Source organism: Mytilus edulis, chromosome 13, assembly GCF_963676685.1.
Source record: "Mytilus edulis chromosome 13, xbMytEdul2.2, whole genome shotgun sequence".
NCBI lineage: Eukaryota > Metazoa > Mollusca > Bivalvia > Mytilida > Mytilidae > Mytilus > Mytilus edulis.
Genome location: NC_092356.1, coordinates 70804839 through 70826378, shown reverse-complemented (window position 1 = coordinate 70826378; position 21540 = coordinate 70804839). Strand labels below are relative to the sequence as shown.

General features: G+C 32.3%; 1 protein-coding gene across 1 annotated transcript in view; it reads right to left on the bottom strand.

The window, feature by feature from the left end:
* Positions 1–2838: 2838 nt before the first annotated feature.
* LOC139500529 (uncharacterized) overlaps positions 2839–21540 on the bottom strand; it is a 58142-nt gene continuing 39440 nt past the window's right edge. Inside the window, exons 9-11 of the mRNA XM_071289277.1 lie at positions 15064–15168; positions 10911–12044; positions 2839–4546 (exon numbers count right to left, since the gene is read on the bottom strand). Coding sequence (XP_071145378.1) covers positions 3816–4546; positions 10911–12044; positions 15064–15168 — 1970 coding nt within the window. The 3' untranslated portion in view covers positions 2839–3815. The remainder of the gene's footprint in view (positions 4547–10910; positions 12045–15063; positions 15169–21540) is intronic.

The following is a 21540-nucleotide window of genomic DNA, read 5'->3' as shown; positions in this document are numbered from 1 at the left end:
ACACAAACGACTCAACGTTAAAATGCAACACACACAGAAACGAACAATATTATAACAATGGCCATCTTCCTGACTTGGTACAAGACACTTTTAAAGGGGAATAAAAGTGGTGGGTTGAACCTGGTTTTATGGCATGCCAAACCTCGCACTTTAATGGCAAAGTTAAATATAACATTGAAATGACAACATAATATTACAGGACTACAATACAAATAAAAAGGAGTACATATTAGACAAAGAAAAGCATGATTAATAGATACATGCCCATGCCATAATTTTGTACAGGAATATAGATTAGTTTATAAAAAACAATTTACATTTATTTTTCATAGAATTTTCTTTTTATTCATTATAAAAAGATCGATATTCTGACCATCATGACTGTAGATAAATATTCATACAGACATGTAATAAAAAGCATCAGGTTTAAAATTCAATACGCCAAAAACGCGTCTTGTCCACACAAGACTCACCAGTGACTCCCAGATATAAAAGATCGAAAGTGAAAAAAGTACAAAGTTGTACAGCACTGAAGATCAAAAGTTGAAAAGGTTTTGCCAAATACGGCATTGTTTGTATGCCCGGGATAAGAACATTCTTATTTAAAAATAGAACAATTCATGCTATTGCAAACAGTAAATTTTATCAAATGAATATGAAAGAGTTATACATAATGAAACTGAAGTATAAACTAATTACAGAAAACTAAACCCGAATACATAACGCATAGATATAAAAGATCGAAAGTGAAAAAAGTACTAAGTTGTACAGCACTGAAGATCAAAAGTTGAAAAGGTTTTGCCAAATACTGCATTGTTTTTATGCCCGGGATAAGAACACTATTATATAGAACGATTCATGCTATTGCAAACAGTAAATTTTAACAAATGAATATTGTGAAAGATATATTCATAATGAAACTGAAGTATTAACTTATTACAGAAAACTAAACCCGAATACATGATGCCAAGTTCAATACAGCATGGACACACCCGAATCAGTCCAGGCGTCAACGCAATTAAAAAAAAAAATGACTTCACATACGATGGCGAAAAGGCAAACGTTATGCCACATTTGAATTTATGAAATTTAGAAACAGCATGACTTCACACATGAAAAACTATAATCCAAAAGTGAGATAGAATTAGGATTGCTTTAAGATTATATTAGAACTAAATACTGATAGTTCATTAAAACAAAATGCATATTGCAATACTTATTAATAGCAATTAACTGTACTATATATATGTCCAGTTTGTTATGAATCCAACTTCAAACGTAATTAATCGTACAAAATTAAATATAATTAATATAGGCGGTGATTAATTTTTTTATCCGTAACACCTAAATATAATAAAAAGACGTCAACACATTTGACAAAATCCGATGCGAATTACAAATATAACATTAAACATGTATACGTAATACATGAATTTGGGATAAACAAGTACAGAAACACGTCTTATAGTAATACGAATTCACATTCAGCAAAACAGTCACAATCGGGAATAAGTCACGTTTGGTAATTAAAAGATTAGACGACATAATGACAAACCACAATCTACCATGTGGTAAAAATGTCCTTAGCTAGTTTGGTTAAAGAGACATCATATGGATCCACCAATTCGTGATGGTGTCCATAAAATTTACGGAGTGTCAATTTAAATCTGTCCTCCTCATAACTTTGTTGGAGCAGTTTCTGCGTAAGGAGCACACTCCTGTATATGAAGTCCGTATAGTGTGAACAAGCACGTGAATAACGTATCAGTTGTGATATGTAAACACCATACGAAGGGGCAGAGGGTATGTTACTGCTAAGAAATGGGAAATTGATAATTGGGAAGTTGAAATCGTCCCGTGTATCATAGATTTTCGTGTGAAGTCGTCCATTTACGTCAATATTGAGGAAAAGATCAAGGTATGAAGCATTCCTTCTAGTATCAGTAGTATCCTTAATTTCAAGTTCACTAGGATATATGAGATGTAAGTATTGGCTGAAGTATGGGTTGTTCAATGATAAAACATCATCAATATATCGGAAAGTAAAATTAAAGAATTTCGCAAGGTGCTTTTTCTTTTTGTCTTTTAGAAGGTTCTGAATAAATTCTGCTTCATACGAATACAAAAACAAATCAGCCAGCAGGGGTGCACAATTATTACCCATTGGAATACCGACTGTCTGTTGAAATATAAATCCTCCAAACTCAACAAATATATTGTCGATCAAAAAGTCCAGCATTTTAATAATATCAGAAAACGTTGCATCTTTCGTTCAAACGTCCCAGAAGTAAACCAATCGATCCTCATTACCCTCAAAAGTTGGGTCCATATCCTTTAAGGAAACATTATTTATCAAAAGCTTTGCGAAAGGAAATGTGGGTTGTCTCACCAGAACCCAAAGTTTGACCTCTGATATCGACCTGTAAGTTTTCTTATATGTAACTTTCTTTGCAGTTCAAACAATTAAGGTTTATTCATTTTTAATTCACATCAAATCAAATCGGGACGTATGGTATCTGTCTAGTCAATTTTCAATTTCTCAGTATTAAAATGTGCAACCTTGTTACGCTGAGAATGCTTACCGAAAAGTAAAATAACAAAATTACCGAACTTTAGTGAGAAGTATAGTATAGCCAGCATAGTATACAAGGACACATGTACAGTACAAGTGGAACTAATAAAGATTATTTATTGTAACTTGTATGGAATAACATTAAAAGAAAACTACTAGAAATTCCACTTCTAGATTTAAAAAACATAAGCTTGGTCACTTCCCTTATTTCTTTGATAGATCTTGCGTTTAATCCATTTTTTTATTTCTCAGAAAAAAATTAGCAGTTAAGACTTGATTGCAATTAATTCAGTAAGCTGATAATACCATACTTTCTCACAAATGTCTCCCCTTTATATAACATTTATATGTTGCTATCTTTGAATGCTTTGCAGAAATAGCATTCCAAATTGTCCAGGTAGTTGACGGATCCAAAAAGTCAGATCCAGAACATCTGTAATACATTTAAACAATCCGTCATAGATTAGTCATTAATCAATAAAACAGGTAAAATAATGGATTCGTTACAGTTACGTCTAGTCCATTTATAGTTTAGAAATGAACATACAATTTAGTAAATATTATTATTATATAAGTTTTTTCTTGCCATTTCTGCGTAGCAAATTATGTATTTTTAAGTATATGTATTTCAAAGTTAATATCGAAAATGTTGTCGAGAGTGTACGTTCAATTTCATTTTCCTTTGGTAGTAAAATCTATTTACACTGAAGTAAGCTTTTTGAAAGTTTACAGACGCTATTATGAGTTCCTTAAGGGTTACAAAATAGTACATAAATATTCACATGTATAAAACATGTGTTATATACTCAACTTATTTCTCCTTTCCTCATTTCAGGATTTTACGTCAACAACTCGACGGATACCTTAAACATGATATGTTGGGGTTTTCTGAGCTCCAAATTCAGTTCCCGCCTTTATTGATGTTACTGTTGCTATATGTTTGTTTCCGTTGATTGTTTTGTTGACTGCTTTATTATTTTTTAATGTTTGACTTTTTTTTGGCTTCGGCACCTTTTAAAATAACACTATTTTTTAGATCAATATTTTGGTGGACACATTAACATCGTTCAATACAAACTGATCCTTTTTTTTCTTTTCTTTTTTTAAATGGCAGTATACAATGTATGTACAGTAGCAATGTAATGAAATAATCTAGTAGCTCAAATATTAATATATATACACAAAAATATATAGAAGCAATCAGTTCAATCTAATTACAATATCAATTTTCGTCTAAAAAAATTTAAGAAGAATCTTTAAAACGGATTTTAAAATATTTCAGTATTTCCATGATTGGAGTAGCAATACATCCACCTTGTGGGTGACTAGCAATGGCCATTCCTATACAGCCTTTAATTGGTTTAACAACATATATACATGTTCCTGAATCACCCATTTTAAAAGGGATGTCTGGTATGTGAATTTGATTATAAATTCTTCTAGACATTCTTTTGGCTGAGTCTATGGTCATCTTCAGTACAGTTGTTTGCATATGTACATCACTAAGTATTCCTGAAAATTTACTGGTTGTTTTTTCAACTGTTACTTCATGTAAAAGTTGATTGATTTTCTCTGACTGGTCTTCATTGTCTCCTCTTATTATTTTAGGATAAATACAAGCAACGATTTCAACGATTCCCTCTTTTGTTTCAGCTGACATGGCCGCACCACATATTTCGTCTGTAGCGGTGCGAATTCTTAGCTGAATTGGTTGTGCAGGATCGGACCTTGATTGAAGCGTCTGAATGACGGCCACTACATGCGCTCTCATTCCTTCAAGTATTGCGTCACTAAACGTTTTGTTAAATGCTTCAATGTCGGTATCAACAGCTTTCTCTACCCTGACATTTGATTTTGTTTTTGACATTCCGGTTATAGCTCCGATGGACACAGTTGTAATTTCTGGTCTTGGATCGCTATAAATGAATGACTTATAATCGATACAGATGTCATTCAGATAACAAGACTCCAGTCCTATAAGTAGAAAATAAAAAAAGTATTTTAAAATGAAATGAAAAAAATACCGAAAGTTCACCACAATTTTACTTCATGAAGTTGATATTTAATGGAAACAATTGCAATATATACAACATAATTTAATAAATTAAAAGACAGGAACTGGATATGACTTTTCCGTAAATATAATATACAGACGACAATATTCCTCCGGTAAAAAGGTTGGAAAATTCTGACCTATTTCAATTTTAAACTATCGACTCCTGATTTTCTATAATTTTAGAAGAACGTGGAACAGTTTCTGCTTACCCTTCCGGAGCAACTGAGATCACCCCTAGTTTTTGGTGGGGTTCGTGTTGTTTATTCTTTAGTTTTCTATGTTGTGTCATGTGTACTATTGTTTGTCTGTTTGTCTTTTTCAATTTTAGCCATGACGTTGTCAGTTTGTTTTAGATTTTTTAGATTGACTGTCCCTTTGGTATCTTTCGTCCCTCTTTTATATGTTTTATGAAGACAAATACTTTCAAATATGAATTATACATAAACAAGCTCTATTCTCTATTCTATGGGAATTGATAAGATGCTAAAACTGTTTACTTAGCTCTCGTTTAAATAATCAAGAGTACAGAAAATCTTTCTCATATTACTTCTAAATTAACTTATCATATATTAATGAATCAATGAAAAAAAATTGAAGAAAGACAAAAATTTCACTAGTTCTCTTTTGGACAACTTTGATGTTTTGTTTGGTTATTTTACTACGGGCTGAAGTGTTAATGTCTAATTGATTACTTTTGAGAGAATAGTATTAGTTTGGGGTTGAACCCAAGTTGTATTTATTTGAAATTTATAATGGTGGACCATTTATTAAACATTGGACCACTACTTTTTATACCAAACTTCAAGTAACTCAAAGGTGTCATATCTCAGATGTTTTGAAGATTCAGAGGGGCTGACGACAAGATGACCCACTGTCATCTTATATATTGTTACTGTGTGCAAAACTACTTGGTATACTTATACGAAATAATGACAAAGTTAAACGGAATCACTATAGATGACTCAGAGTATCTCATTTCACAATATGCAGATGATACTTCTCAAAAGTATTCGACTGATAACCATTTAGTGTTAAATTAAGACCGGACAAAACAAGGGGTTTGGCTGATCAATGACTTGTTAGAAGAAGGAGGAAAGTTTATAAATTTTGATCACTTTAATAATGTATACAATGTCAAAACTACTTTTCTCACATATCAAGGCATAATGTCTTCAATAAAAAAGTATCTAAAAGAATATAAATATGTCCAAATGAGAGGAAACGGTCTAGTTTTGCCCTCAGTGTTTAAGTTTTTTTTAAATCCCAGAGAGGTTCAAAAGACATGTATAATATTTTGAATGGTAACAAGTCAAATCCTAAACATTAGTATGACCAAAAATGGTCAATAATTCTCAATAGAAACTTCAATTGGAAAAATATTCATGTAAAACCCTTTTATACTGCTAACAATTCAAAATTGCAGTGGTTCCAATACAGAATAATACATAAAATTTTAAGCACGAATGAACTTCTCTTTAAAATGAAAATTAAAGATGCAAATAAGTGTAATTTTGAGTGTGGATGGGATCGAAACCATATTACATATATTCTGGACATGTCCATATATATCAAATTTATGGGAAGGCCTTAACTTTTTTGATATTTGAGAAGACTGATATATTGTATATATATTTCATATCCAAACAGCCTTTGTCTTGCACTCATTTTCTGCAATGAACCGAACTAAAACAACTGTGTCTATTAAATATATTATATATCTTCTGTTTAGTGTTTATAACTATTGTGCATCGAAGTGTGTATAGGTGATAATGTTCATGTGCAAGTAAAAAAGAAATTCATTTTAAAAAACAAATGTATTTTTTAAAACCTGTCCATTTTTATAATAGGTAATTATGTTTGATAATCTAAATGGTAAACTACGGAAGCCGATAAGGGCCATTCAAAAAAAATATTTTATGTCGTAATTACGACATAGCATGTCGTAATTTCGACATAACATGTCATTATTACGACATCGCTATGTCGTAATTTCGACATAACATGTCGTTATAACGACATCGCTATGTCGTAATTTCGACATATCATGTCGTAATAACGACATAACTATGTCGTTTTAACGACATAGCTATGTCGTATTAACGACATCGCTATATATATAAGAATATGTATTATGATTTGCAAGAGACTAAATGACACAGAAATTAACAACTATAGGTCATCATAATACCCCCAATAATTAGAAAAGCCCCCGAATTGTCAGCTATAAAAGAGGGAGGAAAGATACCAGAGGGAGAGTCCCCGAAATGCTGTGTGGCAGACAGTGTTATTATTTAATTATTAGCTCCCTTGGTAAAACTCCAAATTTCATATTTAATGTATTTTATTGTCAAATAATTTACATGAAGCTTATGAAGTATATATATGTTAATTGCATAACTTTTGCTATTTGAATTTTTTGGTTAAAGATTTCTATTTATATTGTAAAGTTTGATATTTGCATTGTCGCAAAATCCTAGGCTACCTTCTTTGGATACGTAAAGTAAGAAATTTATATATAGATCACTAATGGTCAAAATGCTGTAAAACAAACCACGTTTCATTTGTCCTACCAAGGCAAGCAATTCTTTCTATCTCCTTATAATTAGCGCATACTATATGGCTGTATGTAACAAGGGTAAATTGTAGTAATGTTTGCTTTATTTCAACTTTAAAACGTTGGGCACGATGTTCCTACAACCCCTAGGATTTAAAACAGAATCTTCGCAATTTCGTCCGCAAAACAAGACTAATACCAGTTCACGGAATGTTTTACTTCTCGATTTGTCCTGCTATTCATGTTATAACTGTCGTGATAAAAATTAATTCCTGTACTAGCGAAGCCGGAACTTTTCGTCAATATAAACTTGTGCATGAAATGGAGGTAATTGAAAGACGAATCCCAAACAGCGACGAAAACCGTTTCATCGAATTAATAAAAACCCGGGATTATATTTGCCTTTTTCGCGGACGATCAAGGAGTAGATTACTATATTTTAAAATGTATATATTTGAAGATGACTTGGGGAAATAATTCTCAAACTTAGGTTCAAGTAATTGAAGGGTGTATTTCGAAAACATATGTGCCAGGGAAAATACAATTCTATTCAAATTTAACCAAGGGTAAACATGTTCGATTTCCTTGCAGAGTGTCAGATATATTTGTATTGAGGTTGAATTAAGATATAGAAAGTTTACAATGACGGATGATATCACAGTGGATGATATGCACCTTGAGAGATAAACATCCTATCCTATGATAAAAAAAAATTATAGAAAATCGTATACATGTACTTCCGTCCTGTCTTTCCTTCCTACATTACTTGCGACTGTACTGCATTTTTAGTTGAAATAACTTAAAGGGTAAACATTATTAAATCGATTTCCACAACTCGAGGTAATTTTTGATAAAATGACATCACAAAACGAACAGAACCAGAATCAACCAACACTATAAAAAAACGAATAAACTTGCAAAAATGAATCGAAGTCCAAATCCCTCTTTGACACCGCATTTTAAGTGTAACGGAAAATCGTGCCCAACGTTTGAATTTAGTAGAAATAGAGCTATCAATACTTCAAATCACCCTTAATACAAGATGCCATGTAGTTTGTGCTTATGTAAAGGGAGATGGGATGCTTGGCTTGCAAAATCAGTCCCCATATCAATCCCAAAAATAATCTTCCAACTAATAAAAATCTGATACACCCTTGTCTGGCTGTACAGCCCTTTAATTAACGATATTTAAGTCCAGTAAATTATTATTTTTTTGTTAACTTTATACAATTCTTCATCATTTATATACAATGGAAATATTACATATTACACAACATTATCTCTAAGCATTATTCTTATTCTTATTTATAATTAATGGATATGGAATCTCAAAAATATATAAGTTTCTCACTGAAGGTATTCAAAGAAGGTAGCCTAGGATTTTGCGACGATGCAAATATTTAACTTTACAATATAAATAGAAATCTTTAACCAATGAATTCAAATAGCAAAAGCTATGCAATTAACAAATATATACTTTATAAGCTTCTTGTAAATTATTTAACAATAAAATACATTAAATATGAAATTTGGAGTTTTACCAAGGGAGCTAATAATTAAATAATAACACTGTCTGCCACACAGCATTGCGGGGACTCTCCGTATGGTATCTGTTCCCCCTCTTTTATATATATGGGGCCCTTTCTAATTATTGGGGGCATTATGATGACCTATAGTTGTTAATTTCTGTGTCATTTGTTAGTATCTTATCAATCATAATACATATTCTTTTAGTATAGATATGTCGTTATTACGACATAGTGTTGTCGTTATAACGACATGTTATGTCGAAATTACGACAAAGCGATGTCGTTATAACGACATGTTATGTCGAAATTACGACATAACGATGTCGTTATAACGACATGTTATGTCGAAATTACGACATAGCGATGTCGATATAACGACATGTTATGTCGAAATTACGACATGCTATGTCGTAATTACGACATAATTATTTTTTTTTGAATGGCCCTTATCGGCTTCCGTAGTAAACTTCTTATTTTTAAATTACTGACATGGAATATATATATATGTATAAGTATGGAAAACTGTATGCATAATACTAACAAAGCCTTACAACTGTATAAATATGTTATTTACTAATGTTAACGAGACCGGGATAAGGTACCGGTACTTAATGTTTTTCAACTAACAAATTTGCAGATTTCAATAAAATATGATCAATTCAAAAATAAACAAACAAATAAAAGTCTGAAATGGCCTATATCGGCACACAACTAGTCTAAAATGGTCTACCATTATTTCGATATTTCACGGCTGTAGTCCGAACAATGTTCAACAGTCTGAATTAGTACAGACGTTTGATCTTTCAATTTGATTAGGGACTTCCCGTTTTGAATTTTCCTTGGAGTTCAATAAAAAAAAATCTTATTTTTTGCAATTAAAAACGGGGGAAAAATGGAAACGATTTGATGAGAACATTCAATTACTTCACTTTGCGTTTGAAGCTCAAGATGAGATGATATGCGGTTGATTTGTTCTTAGGGGATCAAGGACTTTGTTATAATGTTATAAATACCAATTTAAACTATTTATAAAAACCGGAAAACATTATGACAATAACGGAAAATATATAAAAATGAATCACTTTGATGAAGTTAAAATGTCAATGTCAAGCGAATGTAAGGATGATACACAAAACATCGTATTCTCGTTATACACTTCATGCCAAATATCATTTAGTCAACTCATAAGTAATAAGTTTGAGCCCTCGTAATGTATGAAACAACAATCAGCATAGCATATTAAGGAAATAGGTCTGTTTTCATAAACGTTTGTACGTCGACGGAGATTCATATTCAATCCATGTAAACATTCATCATAATGCAACTTCGTGCGTGACGTTCATTATAATTGAATAGAGTCATCAATTTTTAGGTCATAAATTAGCAATTGATATTATGAAAAAAGTACGACAAATTTTTGACAGATTTTAAAAGTATGATATGACGTTGTTTACTGGCACTTTCATTAGAATGAAGATAACGATGTTGTATTTCAAGCAAATACTCGTTTACATGATCCGGTGACGCGTTGCTAATTACTTAATTTGCTTAAGAACAACACAGTTATCTCCTAATTGAAATTCTCAGACTTAATGGAGACAAAAGAGGGACGAAAGATACTGAAGGGACAGTCTAACTCATAAATTTAAAACAAACTGACAACGCCATGGCTAAAAATTAAAAAAGACAAACAGAAAAACAATAGTACAAACAAAACGCGCGTCTGGTGTACTAAATTATAACCCTGGTACTGTTTACACCACTGGGTCGATGCCACTGCTGGTGGACGTTTCGTCCCCGAGAGTATCACCAGCCCAGTAGTCAAAACTTCGGTGTTGACATGAATATCAATAATATGGTCATTTTTATAAATTTCCCGTTTACAAACTATATTTTTTTCGAAAAACTAAGGATGTTCTTATCCTAGGCATAGATTACCTTAGCCGTATTTGGCACAACTTTTTGGAAGTTTGGATCCTCAATACACTTCAAATTTGTACTTGTTAGGGTTTATAAGTATTTTGATGGGAGCGTCACTGATGAGTTTTATGGAGACAAAACGCGTGTCTGGCGTACTAAATTATAACCCTGGTACTTTTGATAACTATTTATTATCATATAAACTCGTGACGCATTCTTCTGTCAATAAATGAGTTTAAATACGTGTAAGAGACTTATTTTCATAAGGTATATACTTACCTGTCGTTGCTAGAAAATGCGAAGAATCTATTCCTATTCCTTTCTCCAGTTGTATTAGGGCAGCATCTACACTTGTTCTATCACAGTTTTGTTCAAAGCCGAAATCTTGAATTTTCCCACATACAAACCCGTCGTCTTTATTACTCCATGCAGTTGTGTTTTGATAACATTTTACACGATAGGATTCATTATCGTCAAGAGTTATTTTATCCTCTGTTAACTGTTCAGCTGTAAGGAAAACATGGAGGCAGGTCAGAAAAGCATCTTCGCCTCTAAATCTTACAAACCCTCCAAGTGTGCCTTTCTTAAAGCTGTCTGTGCCGATTGCGTTTCCAATCTGTAAACCGCCCATTAATGTTGGCGTTCCTTGTACAACTTTAGTAGGCATACCGCAAAAAAACTTTGGAAAATGTTGCTCACCGATTGGTATCAACCCCTTTGCCTTACAATACAGTTGGACACATGGTTTGATTTCAGATATTGTGTTTGAAGGTCTATATGTCATCGGCAACGTTAGACATGAGGATTTACATATAAGTGTTAGATTTCGGTGATTATCAAATAAACATTCTGCATTAGAATCAGTTATTGGCATTTCGTCAATATAAGGTATTGTACTAGTGGCTAATGGTAATTTATCGCCGATTCCATCTGTGTAAAATATAACCGGAATGGAATAAAACATTTCTGAAGGTTTTGCTGAATAAGTATCGAGTTGAACAACAATTACTGTCTCTGATAAGCAAATATCACACTGTTCTTCTGATTCGTTTTTACAAGTACATCGAAAGGCAGGCCAAATATCCTTTAAAGTTGGAAAATCATATTTGATCCTGGTAAAATACACCCATGTTAAGCGCCAAGCAATTGACATTGATATATCATTATGTCTTCTTTCCATGGCAAATTCCAGAACTTTTAAAAGGTATACAAGAGTTGCCTCACTGTCATCAATGTATGAAAGCATTAATCTACAAATCAAGTCTCGACTTTTTACCACTGCCTGTAGAAACGAATCCTCATTAAGTAATGATAAACGCCCTTGTTCTTTTTTCAAGTATGAGGATGTTATAACCAAACATTCAAATGCATTCGTTGATTCAAAATTGTAATTACTCTTAATCGCTATGTTATCTGAAATAAAACGTTACTGAGTTATAAATGGGAGTTTTATTTTTCATTATGTATTCATTAACTATGTTTTATTTTTTAATACATTATCTCGGTATCTACTTTAATCCATTGTAGATGTACCAAAAGAGTTTATTGTAGCACCTTCCAGATCAAGAAAATAATCGCTGTTTGAAAGGATAGTATTGTAAGTGTCGCAAAAATTACATTGACGAAATAGTTTTCTGTATATATTCCAAAAATATAAGGTCACTATTTATCATGTTTGATTTGTTGAAAAAGAGCTACTTAAAATTTTCACTTATTGTCTAAAAGAAATACACCTAAAAAATGACTTTCTTCCCGGACCAATTAGTAACATGATTATTACACAACCTACTCCCGTCTATTTGATCCCAACTTAAACTTTGACTCTGGCCTTTTTAATTACGGACAAATTTCAAATATTATTTCATTTTCATATAAATCGTACTACTACGAGTGTCCTATAAAAATACTAGGTATAAATGAGCAGGTATTCCACATACAAAATCATATCATTTGACATGGGTGACATTTTGGCGAATCATGATTGTCTTTCATAACTTCTATGAACATTGCCATGATGGCATTGAACAACAAATCAATGAAATAACCTATTGAATGTATACTCGCTTAGTGGTGTTATACATATGTGGATTCTAAAAAAAACTCCAAAGAACTGACAAATAATTTCTTATTTTCCCATCAATCGAAAGTCCTTCAGACACTTTCAAAAACAAGAAGATCAAAGAGCCCAGGTCATTTATATTAATGATGTTTTTTTTTCCATTAACAATCCAAATTTTTCTGATTGGGTTCCATCAATATATCTTCCAGAAGTAAACATCATATACGACTTCTTCCGCCTCATTTTAAGAATTATACGTCGAGTTTGATATGCACGGTATTTGCCTTTATGAATATAACTTTTACTATTTAGTTTACTGTTTGGTGATAAAGATTTGACGTGACTCTGTACTTATACGTCCCATTATTGTGTTGTTGTTCTATGGTAATTGTTTGTATTATTGTCTTCTTTAATTTTTACAAATATGCTTTGTCTATTTTCTTTGTTTAGCATATTTGTTCACACATCGTTGTCAATATAATTGTATTAGATGCGATTTTTATACAAGTAATAAGTTTAGCTAGCTATATAATCAGGTTTAATCTACTATTGTCTAATAACAACATGTCTGTACCAATTCAGTTATATGACAGCTGGTATCTTTTATGTGTTTGAGCTTTTGATTTTCAATTTGATTAGAGACTTCTCGTTTTGAATATTTTGAATGCTACTTTCTGTAAAAAAAAATTGGTACATATGACGAAGTTTTGTATTTTTAACATACCACCATATATGTTATTGTTCTATTATAATGTATTCATGGCATTGATTATTTATAATATTGAAAATACTTTGAACGACAAATTTATTCAAATATCTTCCTGTATTACATAGAGCTATTAAACCAGTACAATTCACCATTTTCTACGTTCAAGAATACCTGTACCAAGTCAGGAATATGACAATTGTTGTCTATTCGTTTGATGTTTTTTTTCATTTAATTTTGCTATCTGATTAGGGACTTTCCATTTTGAATTTTCCTCGGAGCTCAGTATTATTGTTATCCTACTTTTTATAAAATATCAATCAATTCACACCGTCCAGAAACAACCAAGACGATCACATATAAAGTTTGATGATTCCCCTTAACCTTGCGAACAGTCTTTGTTAAACAATGACATACAGCGTATCGTCTGTGTCTTATTGACAATATCGTGGGTCAGATGAACATGTCTTAAACTCCAGCTATTGATATAATGACTACTGTTGAAAAAGGCAAGATAAGCACAAGTCTGATTGCAAACGCGTTTACGTTAATGAACGAAATCAACATTGTTTTAATTTTACACTTGATCATTTTTCATCTTCCTTTAAAATCAATGGTTCAGATAATTTGTCATGTAAACTGCCAAATACCAATTAGTAAATTACATCATATTTATAACGAGTGTGATACAGTATCAATTTATTTACTTCTAGTTCTGAAGAATATATTGATGGAAACCAATCGAAAAATGTTGGATTGCTAATAGAAAGAAAATCTTGATTACATCGATCTGAATGTGAAATTAAATGAGCTGCATTCCTTATTGTCTATTTTTTTCATATGTGTCTGAAGGAACTTCGACTCATTGCAGAAAGGGTTTGCAAGGTGAGGTGCATAGTTTGTTCCCATTGGAAGCCGACAATATGTTGAAAAAAGTCAACGTTCAAATTCAACAAAACTGTTATCAGAAAGAAACTGCATCATACTGAATCGCTTGTTCCTCTGTTTAATATGTGTTAACGTTTTGTTCACTAGTAACAGAATACACCGTATGGCAATTATTGTATAAAACGTGTAATACCATTTTTGTATTGAAAAGCATTGCGATTACTTCTTTTAAACGATTTCTCAAAAAGGCCAACAAAGTTGTTAATCTCTGATGAAATTTATTGCTTAAATTGGATAAAGGGAGATGTGATATGAGTTTCAATGAGACAACTCTCAATCCAATTAACAATTTATAAAAGTAAACCATTATCGGTCAGTTTACGGCCTTCAACACGACGCTGTGGCTCACACCGAATAACAAGCTATAAAGTGCCCCAAAATTACTAGTGTTAAACCATTCAAAGTCTGCATGCGATTTGATTTGAGAATCTTTCGTCAGTTTTAAAGGCCCTTTGGTATCTTTCACCCCTTTGTTTTAACTGATGTTTAATTTTTAATGCTTCCATTCCGAAATAGTCATGACGTCTTATTTTTCATTTTTGTCAGATACCAGTTTCACAATATTTTAGTTCTTAAGCTTACACAACGGTGCGGTATGGCTGATATTCAATGAAGCCATCCATATCACATATGTATTGCAACATCACGAACGACTTGTGACATATAATTGTGATGACCGGGTCTATTAGCAAAGAATAAGTAACAGAATTTTGTTATACCTTTTGCTGTTCTCTTGCAAAAACTGTTTGATCCAATCAAACTATGATGTATATCACAATCAATAAAATAACCATCACAGTATATTCCTTCTGTCAACAAAGAACCTAGTTATGAAAAAAAACAGACTGATTAGAATGATGATACATTGATGTGTCGAGAGAAAAAATACAGTTCTTGCAAAAACGACAATTGTTTGTTGTAATTTGTTGCTATAAATATTTGAAATAGGATGATTTCTCTCATACAAAGCCCGGAATTCATGCCCTGTTTTGTCTAGACATCTGTTCTTAAGAGTTTTATCAGCTTAATATAAATTGTCCCTCCTGACACAAATGACGTTGCACTTTTTATTTAACTAGAATACACCCGTGATATCGCGGGTCGGTGACTAAATTAAAGTATATAACTATGCGCAAACCTTATTTTAGTATTAGTATTGTCATTTGATAAAGTCATGGCGATTATAAGATAAACAGTTTTCTCTGCTTTCAAATCTTTCTTTTTGAACCCGTCGAACTGGAACTTATCAATTATTGGTAATATTAATTATTTGGAAAACATAAGGTCCTGGAATGGAGTATTTTTTAATCAACAGCATTGTCCTATATTAGTTATAGATAAAGTTGAATTCTTTGACTCGCTGTTTTACGTCATGTCCGTTAACAAATTAAAAACTGTACCTATACGCCTTATTTTTAGTCCAGATTTTTAGTAATCGTGTTGTTATCGTAGAAAGTCTTACTGATTAAAATACTACAATAGGTAACAATTTGACAATTAAGTAGTGTCAACCCTGTGATTATGACCCGTGTAATAATATATAGCATATTAATCAAGAATACACCGTTTGGTGGTGCACCTCTCAGATGCGGAACGTACAGATAATGTAATCGGTAACAGGTGAATATACTATTGGTATCGGTATCGGTATCGGACTCGACCCGGAATTTCTTAATTATTGGCAATATTAATTACGTGGAAAACGAAAGTGCCTGGAGTGGTGTAATTTTCAATCTACACCTTTGTACTATATTAGTTATATATAAAGTTGAATTATTTGATTCGTCGTTTTCACGTGATGACGGCTGACAAATGAACCTCGTAATTTTAGTATTATAGATGTAATAGCTCTGAACAAATCTCTTTTTGATTAAGAAATGAGGATTAATTGTCAAAGCAGCAGATAAATTAAATTATTTTACTCTAAATTGACTATTACTGTATTTAAGATTTGTTATTTTGTTATTATTCTATTATCCAAATCGGATTATATTTGCCCCTTTTAGCTTCATAAAAAGTAAGACATTTAAACATAACCCGTTAAGACTGCTCAAGAAATAAGTAATTTATACAAAGTATTTTACCAAAAATATTGTTTTTTGGGATTTTATTTAAAGGGTTAGGACCATAACTCTAAAATTGAACTCAACACTCAACTTGTTTTTGTATAAATAATAAAATAGTAATGCAGCTGTTCAATATTCAAACATCGATTGAGCGAAAATAAAGCCGGATCAGAAACTTAAACCAACCGATAGAAACACATCAACTTTAAGATGAAACAACGAAACTCTGAAATGCTACAAATATAAACGCCATCATACTTAGAAACGTTAATTCGACAACGAATGACATATTCCTGATTTGGTATAGGCCGTTTTAAGAACAAATGGTGGTTTGAACATGGGTTATAAAAATAAAATTGAGAATGGAAATGGGGAGTGTGTCAAAGAGACAACAACCCGACCAAATAAAAAAACAACAGCAGAAGGTCACCAACAGGTCTTCAATGTAGCGAGAAATTCCCGCACCCAGAGGCGTCCTTTAGCTGACCCCTAAACAAATATATACTAGGTCAGTGATAATGAACGCCATACTTATTTCCAAATTGTACACAAGAAACTAAAATTAAAATAATACAAGACTAACAAAGGCCAGAGGCTCCTGACTTGGGACAGGCGCAAAAATGCGGCGGGGTTAAACATGTTTGTGAGATCTCAACCCTCCCCCTATACATCTAACCAATGTAGAAAAGTAAACGCATAACAATACGCACATTTAAATTCAGTTCAAGAGAAGTCCGAGTCTGATGTCAGAAGATGTAACCAAAGAAAATAAACAAAATGACATTAATACATAAATAACAACAGACTACTTGTAGCATTTAACTGACATGACAGCTCAAGACTTCAATCAAACTGACTGAAAGATTATGATTTCATCATATGAACATTAGGCACAATCCTTCCCGTTAGGGGTTTAGTATCATACCATCATAACATATATGAGAAGAACATAACCCGTGTCATGCCAACAACTGTTTTTAGAATAAATGTGTTTAGTTCCGACGCAATGTATTACAAAACTTCCCGCTTGGATTCAATGTTGCAAATACAGCTGAAATGACAACATTACGTGACAGGAACACCGAACAAAAAACACAAAAAACACTCAGGACAAAGAAATACATGAATAAATACATAAATAAAGAACATAAACAGTACATTTCAACCACAGAATAACAACAGGCATCTCTCATGAATGTATTAATTGAAGGGCCTCGGGTGCTGAATAGTCTAAGTAGTAACTACAGTATTTACTAGCCAGTCAAAATTGAGTTTGTGAATTCGAACCCCGTTCGTGCGGGTGCACTCGACTCCAATCTTAATTCACTTGGATTGTCAGTTTTACTATCGAAGGTCGGTAGTTTTCTCCGGGCACTCCGGCTAAAATAGAATTCAAAAAGTTGGAACAATAACCCCAAACTAAACCCAGACCTTTCTTTTGTACTATGTAACCTTGTAGTACAATTTGATAGTGATCCATTTACATGCACACATATGATTGTCTGAAATCAAAATGTCTTGATGATAGAGATCATGTTTTGAACATATCGAACGACTTGTGATATAGAAAGGCGATGACCAAGGATATAAGGGCAAATAATAGTAACGTTTGTATGAGTTTTTAAAAGAATTATATTATACCTGTTGCTGTTTTCCAAAATAAGCGAGGTGATGCAATCGTATGCACATCACAATCAATATAATAACCATCACATAATATTCCTGTTGTCTGGAAAGAGCCTAAATACATGTATAAACGAAAATAAATAACAATATATCAGAATTATGATTTGATGATTGAATTAATGATACACTGATTTGTTGACTGAATATAATTACGGTTTCAAAGCCAAAATCTTTTGAATTTAGGGTCTTATCTTCATACAAAGACTATAATCCATGCCCTGGTTTGTGTTTACTTTATTTAGCTTTTTTTAACTGCTCTGAAACAGTTTATTTGCTTGTTAGATTTCAAAATATGTTTGTACAATCTCAGCCAGTGCACCAGCTACAAATGGAAAGTGAAAGTGAGTTGTTGAAGGACAGGGAACTTTTATTTTAATTTTTCTTCTTTTTTTAAGTTTTTCGAGTGTATCTATCTTGGACTATTGCTTTCAACTTATTGATACCAGATTTGTTTGACAAATACTTTAGAAAATATTAGAACCAAGCTTTGAAAAAAATGATAAAAAAAAATGAACTTCATAACGATTGATGCAGTTTGACATTGATCTTTTGAGTTTATTCAATTTCCTATTTATCAGGTAGAATTCTTTGTAGTTTACCCAATGAAGGTTTTGAAGAGAAAAAAAAAACTACAACTGGCATTTCAAACTCAAAAATCAAATAAAACAGGCTATTTTTGTATCGTATTCATATTTTGTCATAGTCTACGTCGTAATGTTACACTACTGTTTTAGGTAAGGGTTAAGTTTAATGCCTGTTCAAACATTTAAACCCGCTTTTGTTTGCGCCTGTCCTAAGTCAGAAACCCATTGTTCGGAAGTTTGTTGATTTAGTTCATAAAAGAGAGACGAAAGATACCAGATGGACAGTCAAACTGATTAGTGTTTCTCGTTTCGCGTCTTTTATATATAGTTTTCCGTTAGTTTTCCTGTTATAATTGTTTAACACGTGTCATGAGCCTATGCTCCGAGTTGAAGGCCGTACTTTGACCAATAATTGCCATGTCAAAAGTTATGATTAGGATAATGAAATTACCCTTTCCGCGTCAGTTCTAGCGGTCATTGAAACGAAATTTGATGAGCTAATCGCCACAGAGAATAGTATAACACAGAGATTGAGTCACTTCATGTTATGACCATTCATTGTAGTGATGTCGAGCTCAGTCGACAGTACAATTGCTTTTAAATTTTATAAACATTACATCCAAATCTCGAATTGACTTAAGTCCTGCTATTTTATATCACCATTGGTCGAACACTAAGTGGTCGGCTTTGAGTTCTAGGCTATTCGTTATGAGAAACAAAAACATCGCTTCACACTAAACTCATAACATATAAAGCATAAAATGTACACCAGATTTCACTCCTCTTATAATGTAACTTGAATCCAATAATGAAAAGCAATGGACATTTATCCAAACGGTTAATGTGTAATGCACTTGCAGTTTCTGCAAGTCAAAAGGTTGTCATTATTGCAGGAACTATAAATGGAGCATTTATAACATTCCCTTGAAAGCACAAATTAAATGCAATAAAAGAAAAATAGCTTTCAAAACCACTTACGTCCGATACGTTGTGTATTCAAAAGTCGATTCCAAAATAACACAATATGAATTGGTCTGTTCTTAACTGGTACATAAGTTTCCATAGAAACTTGTGTTCAATTTCCATGTACTATACATGTAAATACGTGTACATGTGGTTTACTGGTGTGAACAATTGACATGTACAGGTTTTAAAAAATGAGGGACAGATGAAGACAATTTAATATAAAACCGGTGTTCATTACATGAAACTAATTGTAAACAGCTTAACAGTATATGACTTTTGGATGTATGGACTCATTACAAAGCGACAAGGGGTACCTTAAACATGTATGTTTTCTATCAGATGTTCTCAGCAACGACATTACTGTACATTTTGTCTTGAATAAAGCTCTGGTTCTCAATTAATGTTGCCACCAAGGTTTAAGTTATTTATTTGATAAGAAATATATAATTAAATATATTAATAACAATTATATTGCACCACAGTACTTATTGTTCTCATTGTGTATTATGAAACAAACTCTCTAAAAAGTTCCATCGAATCACTTAAATTAGGCAAACGAATTTGTATAAGAGATTCTCATTTCAGCATCTTTATTTCATCTAAGCGACCTCTCTGTACTAAGATTGTAAGTCCTGATCATGTATCAATACAAAAATAACTTAATTTTGAACAGTATGAGTGATTTTACTATGTTTTGTAATTTCAGTGGCCGAATGATAGTTCGAATAATATCCAACACTTTTTGAAATCAGCAGCACTATCTATCTTGATTAAGAGGTAGCGTGATTGTTTATTCATTGCCTAATTAACAGTTTAAAAACTTACTAACATCAAATTAATGCAGAGGAGAAAATTTTGAAACTTGCTTTAATCTTTTGGAAAAAAGTTCAATATTATGTACTAAATTATATTCCAATTTGTACAGGATGGAGTCACGATTATATTAAATGAAGGCGTTGAAAGTGATTTTGTGCGTAGTATTCCTCTACGTCATAAGACACTGACGAAAACTTCATTCTCATAAAGTATGTAAAAAAGGTATTGCAAGGAAGTGAATGTCTGGTACATCTTACAGTCTTGGAGATAATATAGTTTTGCATCATAAAATGCAAAACAAAATGTAAAACCATTGATAAATATAAAAGCTGAGAAATAAGTAATTTAACATAGTTTTTCAGGTGGTATACTAATATTACAACATAGCCAAAACGATTAATTTGTACTTAATTTAATCGCGAAGTATTATAATTTTTAAAAAAATATTTCGACGGTCCATCAAACAAACCGCCAAGTGAAGAAGCAAAAATGATATTTGTGGTATACAAACCTAATATTTTACCTAGTATTTTACAATAAAAGAATGATAGTCCTCGACACCAGAACAGTCATTTCACATCAAGACAAAACATTCAGTAACAATTTAAATACTTGATCCAGTGTACTGTTACACGACAAAAAGGTTTAACAAAAACTTGTATTGTGCAAAATTGCACAAAAGCAACCGAGACGTAATTTTATTGAAAAACATTCAGGAACGTTTTACTTGATAGAGGGTTGCTGCTCCTATGAAGCTTTTAAACCAAGAGTTCCAATTGGTGAAATTGAAATCATCCCTGCGTTCATTTTGCGGACGCAATCACGAGTTGGTTGACCGTTATGGAATAACCGTTTCACATAATTTTCCTTATGTCGTGCCCTTCCCTTTCATGTATGTGACCTACCGAATTAGACTATTTACCGGATTTTTTGTAACATAAGCAACACGACAGGTGCAACATGTGGAGCAGGATCTGCTTACCCTTCCGGATCACCTGAGATCACCCCTAGTTTTTTGTATGTGGTTCGTGTTGCTTATTCTTTAGTTTTCTATGTTGTTTGTGCTATTATTGTCTGT